Here is a 13,121-nt window from a genome sequence, read left to right on the forward strand (position 1 = left end):
ACCTTCACTTTCTGTCCCTTATTATAGACTATTGTTACTATTCCAATTATGTTAAGGGTTATTTTAGTCAAATAATAGTATCTGATCCCCAATCAACCTGAAAATTTAAAAGTAAAAAAGAACAAAACTAAGAACAGTTTTAAGGTTAAATAATATTGGTCTTATCAAAAAAAAAAAAAAAATATTGGTGAGAAGTTTCTCAAAACAAAAAAAAAAAAAAAAAAAAAATTGGTGAGAAAGTTGAAGGAAAAAAAAAAAGAAAAAAAAAAAAAAACAACAATAATTTTAGCTAACAAAAAACAACTCCAACACCAACAATAACAGCCAGAGATTGCTGTTCTTTAAGCCCACCTTTTCTTTTCTTTTTTTGTTTTTGTTGGATTCTTATCTCTCTGACTCTCTCTCTCTCTCTCTCTCTCTGAAAGGAAGTAGCTGAACTTTCTTCTCTGTAAGTACTCCATGGATGAAACATTCATCTTTCTTAGATTCTTGGGGGTTGTTCCTTTTTTTATTTTTTTTTTATTTTTATTTTTTGAGTCTATCTCTCTTTCTGTCTCTCATGTTTACATTTGAATTATGAATGAATGTTAATTTAATGTTATTCATAATTTTTTGTGTTGTTGTGGGGAATTGGGAAATTTGATGTAGGTGACTTGTTGATAGAGGAAGGTATCTGGGTTATCTAGATCATGCCCAGATCTTACTTTTGATTGATCCAACTGAATAGCATGCACATCTTGGCAAAAGCTTAAGAAAAGAGTGGGAGAGAAAATAAAGAGGTGAGAATATCCATTATCTTTTTTTTTTTTTTTTTTTTTCTCCTTTAGGTTGGTTGACAAAGTCAGAGTTCTTGGGGTTAATTAGATTTGCAATGTTTTTTTTTTTCCCTTCTTCTGGGTTTGTTGATATAATTGAAAAGGGCACATTTATTTTGGTGTAACAAGGGAAAGATCTTTGTTTTAGATGACAAAAGCAAGATAGTGTTTTTATTTTAGTTGTAGTTAATTAGAAATCTAAGTTTAAGTTTTGTGTGTAAATTTAAGGTTTGGGGTATCTCTGAAGTATTGATTTCTTATCATGTGAAGTGGTTTGATGTTTCTGTTCCAGATTTCCCCAAGTTCGTTTGTAACATTCTTAGAATCAAAAAACATTCTTAGAATCAAGCAAAGATTAACAAGCTTATGGGTGGATTATCTCTTCAATGGACATGTGGACTGCTAGTTCTGGCTTGAATTTGGTTTAATGTATTGTTTGACTGAAATTTCTCTCTTCTCTGCAATTGATGCTGTGTTTTGCTTTGAATGATTTTCAATTGTATCGAAGTTCTTAAGTGCAGAAAGGAGCTTTTATTTTGCCAATTAAGTTATGATCAAACAGTTTCTTAATAAGCTCCCACGTAAGTCCTCTAAGTCGTCTGAAAATCGTGAAGGAGGGGGGACCTCTACATCATCTTCAAATGTTCCTACCAGTTTAAGAGGTGGTGATTTAGCAAGTAATCGATATGGGAACACAGGCGCTATTTCTTTTTCAGATGCTACTTCAAATCTAGTATTAAATCAGGGCAATAAGCTTCAACAGGGTGTGAATTCAAAGCTGAATGGAAATTCAGCAGTTTTTTCTTATGAGGCTTTGCCTAGTTTTAAAGATGTTCCCAATACTGAGAAGCAGAACTTGTTTATTAAAAAGTTGAACTTGTGTTGTGTTGTGTTTGACTTTTCTGACCCAACAAAGGACTTCAAAGAAAAGGAGATCAAGCGACAGACATTGGTTGAACTTGTGGATCATATTGCTTCTGCTAATGGGAAATTCTCAGAAACTGTCATGCAAGAGATCATAAAGATGGTGTCAAAAAATTTGTTTAGAACACTCACTTCTCCACCCCGTGAGAATAAAGTCTTGGAAGGCTTTGATTTGGAAGAGGAAGAGCCATCAATGGATCCTGCATGGCCTCACTTGCAAATAGTGTATGAATTCCTTTTGAGGTTTGTCGCATCACCTGAGACAGATGCAAAGTTGGCTAAGAGGTATGTTGATCACTCATTTGTTCTCAGGTTGTTAGATCTTTTTGATTCAGAGGACCCCAGAGAGAGGGATTACTTGAAAACAGTTCTGCACCGCATTTATGGGAAATTTATGGTGCACCGACCTTTCATCAGGAAAGCAATCAACAACATCTTCTATCGTTTTATTTTTGAAACTGAGAAGCATAATGGGATTGCAGAGCTGTTAGAGATTCTTGGTAGTATAATCAATGGGTTTGCTCTGCCGCTGAAAGAAGAGCACAAGCTCTTTCTTGTTCGGGCACTTATTCCACTTCATAAACCAAAATGCATACCCATGTACCACCAGCAGTTATCTTACTGCATTACACAATTTGTGGAGAAGGACTGCAAGCTTGCTGACACTATTATAAGGGGTTTACTAAAATATTGGCCAATTACAAATAGTTCTAAGGAGGTTATGTTCCTAGGTGAGCTGGAGGAAGTCTTAGAAGCAACTCAGCCTGCAGAATTTCAGCGCTGTATGGTACCCTTGTTTCGTCAAATTGGGCGTTGCTTGAGCAGTTCACATTTTCAGGTAGGTTGTTTTACCAGTTCCATCAGTTTCTACTTGTTAGTTCCTCTTTCCTGTGTTGAATGTCTGAGCTAAAGGCATTCTTCTGTGGTAGAAATTAGATAATGAGTCTTTAAGCCTTCACTTTGTCATTTCTAGTGTGAGGGTTTGCTCCGGTTGGTCTTCTTTTGCTTTTTCCATGATTAAACTGCTGAAAATCATTTAACACTATAGAACTTGAATTTTGAGCGCAATTTCCGCCTTTCTGGTCTTGGGCTAAAATCTGCCTTTCTCCAATTCAAATGTGTGCAAATTTAGCCCAAACACAATCTATTCTAAAAGTTAGCAAATGTTAATGTTAACAAAATAAGAATTAGTAGTAAAATATATTTTCATTGTCCTTGCTTGTCAGGTTCCCCCATATTTCAACTCCCCCTTCAAACTCAAGTTGTCTTCTGGCATTTTCCAAAGAAAATAGTATCAAGATTGATGGAGAAGTTTGATGAGATGCAAATGTTTATGCTGTTTCATAAAAAACCTCTTTCTCTCTCTCCACTGTGCTCAGATTTTTCTTATTGTGTGGAGAAACTCTCAGGACATTTCCCCTTGATCATAGCTTAGGCAGTACAGCAGTGGGGTGCTTGTAGGTTCAAAAGTTATTTAAAGAAAATCTCTGGAAGATTTAGCCTAGATTCCAGATTTTTTTATGAATTTTCAAGTTGTTTGAAAATTTTCGAACATTTTTAGAATGCCATGTTTTTGATGCCATGGACATGGATATTATGCAATATCTATTATAGAACTGATAATATGAACTATTAATTAAAAGGATTGAAATCATGATAACCAAGTTGTCTTTTGATGCAACAGAAGTGAAGGCAAAAGGGGGGAAGGGAGTTAAGAAACTTGGGATTCCTAGACAGGGCATGTTAAATTGTGAATCTTGAACATGTGGCACATGTCCAAATATCCAGCTTTAGGACCTAGGTTTGTGTATATAGATATTGATTGAGGGAGGATTTCTCATTTCTGTTCATAACCCTTGTCCATCTGCACACATGGTAATGAACGACAGACATTGAGTGGTGGAATTGAGGCATATATACAATCTGGATATCCTTTTGCTAATTATTTTAGATGGGTCTTTATTGTCACTCAGATAGTTTGCCATGTGTATTAACATAGCATAAATAGTCATATTAGCCTGATATAGGCCATAGTAGTTGTGCTGATTTTATGATGCTGTGATTGGATTGTGGCAAATGGTACTGATATGTAGGCTGTAATCTTGAGGCTTCTTTTAGGGTTATGGGACAATGATAGTCTTGCAGTTGTACTTATATAAAAAAAAAGGGTCTTGCAGTTACATCAATGGGTTACTGGTAGGGTGTGGCTGTTGTGGTTTGGTGGTTAAATTGTGGGGAGGAGACTTCTTCCAGTGATTTGTGCTGGTGGTGGCATTGATTATTAAGATTAACTCAAGAAGTCCATTTTTTAATCAATTTTATAAAATTAATCCTTTCCTTTAATTTCTTTGATATCTTGTAAATAGTAATTGTGTGGTGGCTGCCTCCATTAGGTATTGATGGTAGTGGTGTTGATTCTATATTAATGAAACTAGGGGGCAATCATAAATGGCTTTTTTTTACAAAAACAATTTTTTATTTTTTTATAAGTAAGTGCAATTCATTAAAGAAATTAAAACATATACAGGAAGTATACAGTGAGAAAAAGATAAGAAAAGTGAAAGCAAAGAACATAGAATGAAAGAGCAAGGCCATTATATCAACGGCAGGTGCTTGGGAATCTAGGAACTCAATCAAATTTTTTTTTTTTAATATAAAGTGTTTTTGTTGTTCTTAACAAAAACAATTTTAAACACTTAAATTGGGTTTTCTTAAACAACAAGCACCTTTTAATTCTTAGGTATTACTAGAATTTTCCCCCTCTTTTTTAGTAGAATGAACTTTCTATGGGCGGTCAAATTTATAATTCTATATTTTGATCTCTGATGAGTGATGACCACACACACCAACTGTAACGACCCAAGGAAAAGCGCTAGCCACATCTGCGCTATATCTCAAAAGGACTAGTCACAATTGAAGCTCCTTGTAGTTGTTAATAAAGTCCAATTCAACCCAGTAAATACCCGATGTGGGACTCATCACACACCCACACACATCACACAATCAAACAAATTGAGGCATCACAATCTCCCTCACTTAAATCCCTAACGTCCTCGTTAGGGCCCACTTTGTGGGGTAGTGTCTCTGAGCCCACACTGGATTACCGGGCCGGTTCTGATACCATAACTGTAACGACCCCGCCCCAACTGTGTAGATATTGTCCACTTTGGGGCCCATACCCCTCATGGTTTTGTTCTTCCCCAGGTTGCGCTGGGGAAAAGGCCTCTACACATTGAAGGGAGATCATTCTTTATAAACACATTCTCATATGCTTCCCTAGGCGATGTGGGATTCCATGAAATGCAATACCCCCCTTTTTGGGTCACTACACAAACACACTAACACATCCACCCATTTTTAAACACTTAAATTGGGTTTTCTTAGACAACTTGCACCTTTTTAATTCTTAGGTATTGCTAGAATTTTTCCCCTCTTTTTTGGTAGATTGAACTTTCTGTGGGCAGTCAAATTTATAATTCTATATTTTGATCAATTATGAGCACACACACACACACATCCACCCAAGCCCACATCTCTAGTCTTTCTTTAAACTTCTCAGATATATACCAAATTGTTATAAGAACATTCCTTCATAAAGGACCATGTGCCACACCAAAATTTAAATCCTTGTAAGGAAAACTGGTTGAAACTATATCTTTGCATTGCTTGATCTAGTTGATTTGGACTCCACTAAGTTGCTCAGAATTGGTTGTACATCAAAGACCAAATGAAAACACTTCTTGGTTAGATTTCCTACTTTCGAATTAAATGTTGTTTTTCTAGCAAGTGACAAATCAGCCTTGAATGAATGATGTACACTTCCTGCTGCAAAAAATGAAGTTAAAGAAAAAAGAAAAAAAGATAATGGTAAATGCATGGGAATTTATAGAGTCTGAATGTTGAAGTAATAGGAACTTAATGATGCAGCCAAAACAAGGCAGCTAGATTGACAGTTTTGTTATAAAACAGCAAATAAAGAGCCTTTTTGGCATTGTTGTAGGAAGTAGAGCTCTAACTGTAGACCATGGTTTTAAGAACCAGGATGGATAGAGAACTGGAAAGGAGTACGGTTGCCAATTCTCTCATCTGACCAGGGTTGGACTAGTGGTCAAACTGATGATGGCATAAACAATTTTATTAATAAATTTATAATTATAAAAACTAAAAAAATTATATGATAAGTTTATAATTAGGGGTCCGGTAATGGGTGCTCTTAGGGAATTTGTTAATGGATAATTTTAGGAAAGTCTTGATAAAATTAATAATATTTACTGAAGAACATCTAAAATTTTTAATAATCTTTAAGTTTCAGATGATTTTCACACTAAAAAAACATATTCTTTCTATTTAAATAAGTAATTTTCATAAAGCAAAATATTAAAGAAATATCATTCATTCATGCTTCTTTGCATATTACTATTATAATAAAATTACAATGGAGGCTCACGTTAAAGCCAACAACTGTGTGTTTGGTCCATTGGAGACCCATTTTGTCTTACCAAAAGAAAAAAAAAAAAGAATTGACCATTCCCAAAACCAACTTTTCCTTTAAAAAAAAATGTAAAGAAAAGAAAAAACTTTGTTTGTTTCAAATCTAAATGATGTGGCTTTGCTTGCCTCAAGATATGAAGAAATTGAGACTTGCCCACTTCATTGTCCTCAAAAGCAAAAATCCACCAGATCAGGCATTCTCTCACTCAATCTCTCTCTACAAGTTTTGTTTTGGCAACGTGGATGTTGAGGCTTGCCCTCATTCATGGTCCATAAAAAACCATTAGACTGATCAAACTTTCCCTCTCGATCCCTTTCTGCAATGTTTGGGTTGGCTAGGTGAGTCATCATGGACAGAGGTTTTGAGGTTGACTGGTTGAGCGTGAAGGAGGTGTAGATCTTGACTTCATGAGGTTGATTGAACCTATTTAATTGGCATGGTTCTTGGTTTTACCAGCTGAATATCTGGTTGCTAGTTTAATCTTATTTTTCTTTTTTTTGGGTGTAACTGGATTGGACTGATTACGAGTTCATGATTGGACTGGTTGAACTGATTGATCACACAGGACTTGACACATGACAACACGACATTTCTTGAAAAATTAGGGCATGGGGATGCAAAAATTATTGATATACTTGTCAAAAATAAATAAAAATAAATTTATTAATATTTATTTTTAGGTATTTATATATATATATATATATTTTTGGGCATGATTTATGTTTAATTTTAGGTTTTAAAAATAATTGACAACCATCAAAATGTTTGGAAACATATCTAAATTTACTTGTAGCAGTCATTTTTCTTAGTTATTTTACCTACAAATAATTTAATTTGAAGTAAGAATTGGAATAGCACACCAAAAGGCTTTTATACCAAAGCTTGGAATTCTAGCTTTGGCTTAAGTGATTGTTTGGTATTACTGTATGAAGTAGAGCTTTAGATGTAGAGCTTTAATGAAAAACTTTTTATTGTTTTGAGTGTGAAAAATTACAATGAATATTGGTTTAAAATTTTGGACTTATAAAGCAAGAACGCTGTATTGTATAGCGTTTTCCTAAAAACTTCAAAATTCAGCTCTTCCTTGTAGAACTTTTGAGGAGGTTAAAGCTCTTTGTAGAGCTTCAAAACACTGGTAATTTTCCCCCTCTGAAAGAGCTTTTTTAGTTCAAAAGCTCTGGGCCAGATAGATCCTAAAACTGTTTTTTAGCTTTTGGGGAGTCCTTAAAGCTCTTATTCCTCCTCACCTCACTACCAAACAGATCCAAAGCCTAAAAGGCAGAAAAGGAAGTAATTCCAGAAAATTTGATAAGTTTTCTTCCAAAGATAAAATGGGTCTTTGGTAAGACAACACGTGATAGATGCTTGATAGCTTCCAAGTAAAATTATTAAGGAGCCCAAGACATTCCCAAGACACTACTTATTAAACAATGTTCAATACTAGACACATTCTCACATACTCCACACCTTACTAGACAATCAAATACAATTTACAAAATAGAACTTAAAAGCAATACTAATATCACAAAGAACTTAATTCCCAAGACCCTATACTTATCAAAAAAAAAAAAAAAACTGAATTCCCAAGACACTACTTTCTAAACAATGTTTAATACTAGACACATTCTCATACTCCATACCTTACTAGACAATCAAAAACAATTTTCAAAACAGAACTTAAAAGCAATACTAATATCATAAAAGAAAAGCCCCTTAACTGTTATAGCTTCTTTTGATGCCTTTGGCATGTCTTCTTATCAAGTACTAAAATGTTTGATATTAAGCATTGCTTCTTTTTACTAGATGTATTTTTGTCTGACTAGCAGCCGGGTATTTCTTCTATCTGAGAGCATTCATTTTGGAATTTTTCTGGTGTCACCTAAACCATCAGCCTTTTCTCTGCGTAGTCATCCTAGTCTTTTATTTGTTGGCATCACCCTTTCCTTTCATATGTACAAACAAAATAAAATCTTTATGCTTGTTTAAACTAGATGCTATATATGGAAGCTGCTACTTTTACTTAGCAATACCATACCATTGTGTGGTTTACTAATGTCAAGCTGTACCAACTTGATTTATGTCTAAACAATGATTACAAGATAGTCTTATACTTCATATTTACTGAAAGTTTTGCCTAGGTTTACTCGCATTCTAGTTTGTATTCTATCCCCTCTCTCATTTAATCAACTTCTTTTGCCAGGTGGCAGAGAGGGCTTTATTCTTATGGAACAATGATCACATTGAGAATCTTATCAAACAGAACCGCAGAGTTATACTGCCAATTATCTTCCCTTCCTTGGAGAGAAATGCAAGAAACCACTGGAACCAGGCAGTACAGAGCTTGACACTAAACGTTCGCAAGATTTTCTCTGATATTGACTCTGAGCTTTTTGAAGAGTGCTTGCTCAAGTTTCAGGAAGACGAAGCACAAGAGAAAGAAATTAAGTCGAAACGCGAAGCCACATGGAAACGCTTAGAAGAGATTGCTGCAATGAAAGCTTCAAGTAATGAACCAGTGCTTGTCTCTCCTAGAAAACCCATTCGGGCACCATCTGGCTAGAGAGAGATTCCCATGTGTGATTACAGCGGTTTGATAATTGAATTGGTATGGAGGCCATATAAAAAAATGATTATTTAAGTAGTGAGATATCAAGCTAGTTGCCATTAGTTCCTTGGTTGCTGACCTTCTGAATTGTTGTTTAATCAGGTGATTGAGTCCCAAACTCAAGGATACCACTGCATGGGGTGCAGAGTAGCCCCAATTTGGTTTAACTCACGTGGACTGTATATATTTGATTGGATGGATTAAGCAAATGGGTGTTGCAAAGCCTGTTCATATTGAAGATCTAGCCTGCAAAGTAGTTGCCTATTTGCTGTTGATGTTGTTGCATGTGGGAAAGGAAAGAGCGGGAGAAAAAAGAGCTCGAATTTGACATAAATGTGCTACATGTGAATTTGGTTTAATGGAGTAGGCTCAATCTTTTGATTATTTATATGTATCATCATACTTTGTTGCTTTTATGAGTGTTCGTTGCTTGGCATAAAATTTGTTTAAAAGATGAAAAGTTTGTAGTTAGTAGAGCATGAAATGCTTTCCTCATTGTTCAACTTAACTTCTCTTAATGTTGTATTCTTTATGACCACAACCCACCCAAATCTGTTGAGTATTGCTGTTAGTACATGATATTTGTAGTCTATCTTCTTAGTATAAGGGGCCGAAGTCGGAAGCTCTGCCTGAAGGGCAATTTCTTGTGATTAAAGATATTTAAAAAGATCATAGTGAATAGGAGAGGTAGTTGGTAGACATTCTTATTCCCAATTTGAAAGAGGTTGATTTCTAGATTTAAATTTGCATGTCATTTGAGTGTTTTTAGAAAATGATCTTCCATTTTGTTACGAACCTAATTTTGATATAATATTCAAAACTAAAAGTTCTATAAATACTAATAATATTCAAATTGATAGGTTGTTGGCTTCAGTTTCTCACCAATCATTGGCTCAAATAAATAAAAAAATTTAGGCAAAAAATTTAACTTTTAATTGCTGTCAATTTGATATTCCATTAGACCTTAGTTATTTGCTGCTGTTAATTAAGCCGAAATGGTTGGATTTTTTTTTTTTTTTTTTGTAAAATAAATTTCGGAATTAAAATAAAATAAAAAACTGTTATTAAAAAAAAAACATTTAGTAATGGGCCAACGTAAAGCCCAAAACCAACGAAAAGCCCGAAACCCCATTAAGTCAAAACCAAGAAAATACGGCACCCATTCAGTCAGAACTCCATCAACGAAACCCTAGAATCTTCAAAATGCCAATGTCTGCGTTCCCTGCCCTAAGAGGAAGAAGGAAAAGGTCGGTGTCACGATCTTCATCGTCATCACCATCACCATCTTCCACCACCTCCTCCTCCTCTTCTTTGACAAAAACAGTTTGTATTCGTGCAATTTCTGAAGAAGTTCAATCTAATTGGTTTTTGGTTAATGTCTCATTCCAAGCTGAAGAAGAAGAGAGCAAGAAGAAAAGTCAAAGTAGAAGAGACCCATATGACGAGTTGCTGATCCGCTTCTTTGGACGTCATCATCACCACCGCCCTGGCGTCACTGATGGTAATTTCCCAACACTGTAATGTGACAGTTTTTTCAGCATTTGAGCTAATGTAAATGTATATTTTATCCCTTTTTAAAGGAATGCGAAAGTATTAATTGGTGTAAAAATTAAAGCCACTGTATTGTGTTGGTGGTGACCTTCCCCGTAGGAAGGGTTACATAGAGTCAGATTTTTCTCGTGTAGTTAGGGCTTATGATCTCTCTCCTACTCCTACACACCATGGTTGGACTAAGAACCTTTCGCCAATGATCCGTCGCAGACGCACTCCTCGCTTGGCGGTTCTCGATGATAAGCTTTACGCTTTTGGCGGCGTCGCAGATCGTTCTCTTTTTGCCGAAGTTTATGACCCCATTGTGGACAAATGGGAGGCCTTGCCCCAACCATCACCTACAATTAGGGATAATGCATGCTTTGCTGCACCGCTACACGGTATGAAGAAGATTGCGGTTGGTGATACCCTCATCTGGAATGCTAAAACCTATCTTCTACACATGGGTGGTGATACCTTTTGCATGCTATGGCGTTCTCCCTCCATTTCTCAAACCAAAACCCAATACCATTGCACGCAACTTCATGTGATTAAGGAGGAAGTCTCTGAGGAAGGATCTAGAGGGGTTTTGAATGCCCGTGTTCTAGCGTGCCAATCTTTTATCACTCCTGGAAAGGCATCGATATGTGAAGCTCAGACACTGTACGTATGTTCACTAGTGTTTTATTTTTAGTGATTTTTTTGCTTTTTGCTGGAACTCTTATATAGAATGATTGTTTACTGAGTTCTTAACTAAAAAGGAAAATCACCCAGATTAATGATTTTTCTTTGGCTGTATATGTTTCTGGCAGAGGAAATATTATGTAATGTTGCATTCCTCCGGAAACCCTATTAAAAATCTTCTTCTTCTTTTTTTTTTTTTTAATATATTTTTTTAAAATTTTAAAAATGTAATCTTTGGTTGCTTTATGTGATTCTGGCATAAACTACTTATCAACCAAAAAAAAGTGTTTCTGGCATAAATTAACGAAGTCCAATTTGCATCTATGCTCAAAACACTCACTAATTTTATTAATCACTTCTCCACCTTTTTGAATACATTGAGCACTGTTGCAGGGGTATTTCTTTGATTGAGGATAACCGACAAGATGAGGCAATTGCTTCCTTAGAAGTAATCGGCAAGAATGGTGGAAAAATATTGGAGATGAGGACTCCTCAGACTACAGTAGTCTAAGCTACATTAAACTTATGTAAAAGATGAGGATGATTGTAGTTTATTTTTTTAACTTGGATTAATTATTCTTTGAAATATGTTTCTTTTCTAGATGTAAAGTGCAAATTTATTGTCTCACGTACAGTTTGAGGTCGACCAAATTATGAGACCCAGCAAATTAACACTAGGTCGTGTCTATATCTTATGTCTGGGGCAATTGTCTTAAATCCCAAAATGTGTGTGTTATTGTGCATGTTTTGTGAAAAGCATTGGCTTTTCATATCTTGACTATTTTTTTAGATTGTGGAGCCATAGATCGTTGCAATAACTCCACCATTGAATCCAATGGTTGTCTAGTTTAGTAGTTTAAACTATAGCTTGATTGGTAATAGAATTGTAGAGGAAAGGATGCTATAACAAAGAGCGGCAGGTTAACTTGTGATATGGAGAGAAGAGTGGACGCTATAACAAAAGACGGACGTGCTGAAAATGGTTGTCATCACAAGAATGTGAAATAGTGGCAAATTTTGGTAGTTGCAGTAGCAGCCTGTGAAAGAAAAAAGCAGTTATATATATATATATATATATATATATATATATATATTTTAAAGCCGCTTTAATTGCAGTAGCAGCTTTGTGCGTATGTACATGAGCAAGCCTTCATTTCTCAATGGCATGTTCATTGCTTTGTTTTCTTAAAATGGTAGTAATATTAATAATAAGGTTAAATTACAAATTACACTATTTATGTTTTTTTTTATCCTTTTAATTTTTGATTTTTGAATCTTTCCCCTCAACTTTCATTCTGTGTTCCTTGTGGTCCTTTCATCCACTTCCGTCAAATGAGTTTTGTTAAGCGCTTAAAACAATGTGATTTTGATTTTTCTGTCCAATTTAACTTTCGCTCTTTTTTCTTTTCTTTAATTTTTACTTAAAATTTTTTTTGTCTTTCAAATACATATGGACTCACCCCATTCTGAAAATTTCAATCTTAAATTAATATATAAGCCAGAAGCCTCACATGAGAAAAAAAAAAAAAAAATATATATATATATATATATATATATTTATATATATATACACCTGAAAGCTGAGAATCATTTTCAAAATTATATACACCGAATCACCGATTAATGTTGCCCAAGTTGGAGAATGATAGAATTAGGCTTCCATTAATTGGACTTCTGGATTTTATAAGACAGGTTGAATGTGAATTAGTTTATACATGGAGAGTCTGTTAATATGTTGTGGTCAAATTTAGTATGGAACCTTAGTATACCTTGTTTTATTGGGCTTATAAGGTTAGGTCTTCACTCCACTCCTAAGTCTTAACGTTAGACAAAACTTTAAATTTTATTCTCTCTAAATATTAAGGTGGCTTACAAAGGACTAAGGAGCATGAAAAGGAGATTTGACTGGACCGTGTGTCAAGTGTACATATCCGTGTCTATTGCCATTGGTAATCTATTTGGTTTTGTCATGATATTTGAAGGTACATCTTAAACCTTAATTATAGATTTTTTGATTATTTGTGTTCTAGTATCTAGCATGTATACTTTTAAATTCTTACATTTTCTAGGC

The 13,121-nt window shown here is 34.8% G+C and overlaps 2 protein-coding genes across 3 annotated transcripts; both read left to right on the forward strand.

Moving 5' to 3' along the window:
• The first annotated feature begins 259 nt into the window (after positions 1–259).
• Positions 260–9,381, forward strand: LOC126714699 (serine/threonine protein phosphatase 2A 57 kDa regulatory subunit B' theta isoform-like). Of its 2 annotated transcripts, XM_050414965.1 has the most exons (5): positions 260–448; positions 649–779; positions 1,108–2,577; positions 8,432–8,836; positions 8,939–9,381. In XM_050414965.1, the coding sequence occupies exons 3-4, from the start codon at positions 1,366–1,368 to the stop codon at positions 8,789–8,791; spliced, it is 1,572 nt and encodes a 523-aa protein (XP_050270922.1). In that variant the 5' UTR covers positions 260–448; positions 649–779; positions 1,108–1,365; the 3' UTR covers positions 8,792–8,836; positions 8,939–9,381. The 2 variants fall into 2 exon arrangements, with proteins under 2 accessions (XP_050270922.1, XP_050270923.1); XM_050414966.1 differs by lacking the exon at positions 649–779.
• A 613-nt stretch (positions 9,382–9,994) lies between these two features.
• Positions 9,995–11,653, forward strand: LOC126707066 (uncharacterized). The gene is made up of 2 exons (XM_050406658.1): positions 9,995–11,029; positions 11,444–11,653. Exons 1-2 carry the CDS (start codon positions 10,584–10,586, stop codon positions 11,559–11,561), a joined length of 564 nt encoding a protein of 187 aa, XP_050262615.1. The 5' UTR covers positions 9,995–10,583; the 3' UTR covers positions 11,562–11,653.
• Positions 11,654–13,121: the final 1,468 nt, after the last annotated feature.

The sequence above is a fragment of the Quercus robur genome, chromosome 2 (assembly GCF_932294415.1).
Source record: "Quercus robur chromosome 2, dhQueRobu3.1, whole genome shotgun sequence".
Lineage (NCBI taxonomy): Eukaryota > Viridiplantae > Streptophyta > Magnoliopsida > Fagales > Fagaceae > Quercus > Quercus robur.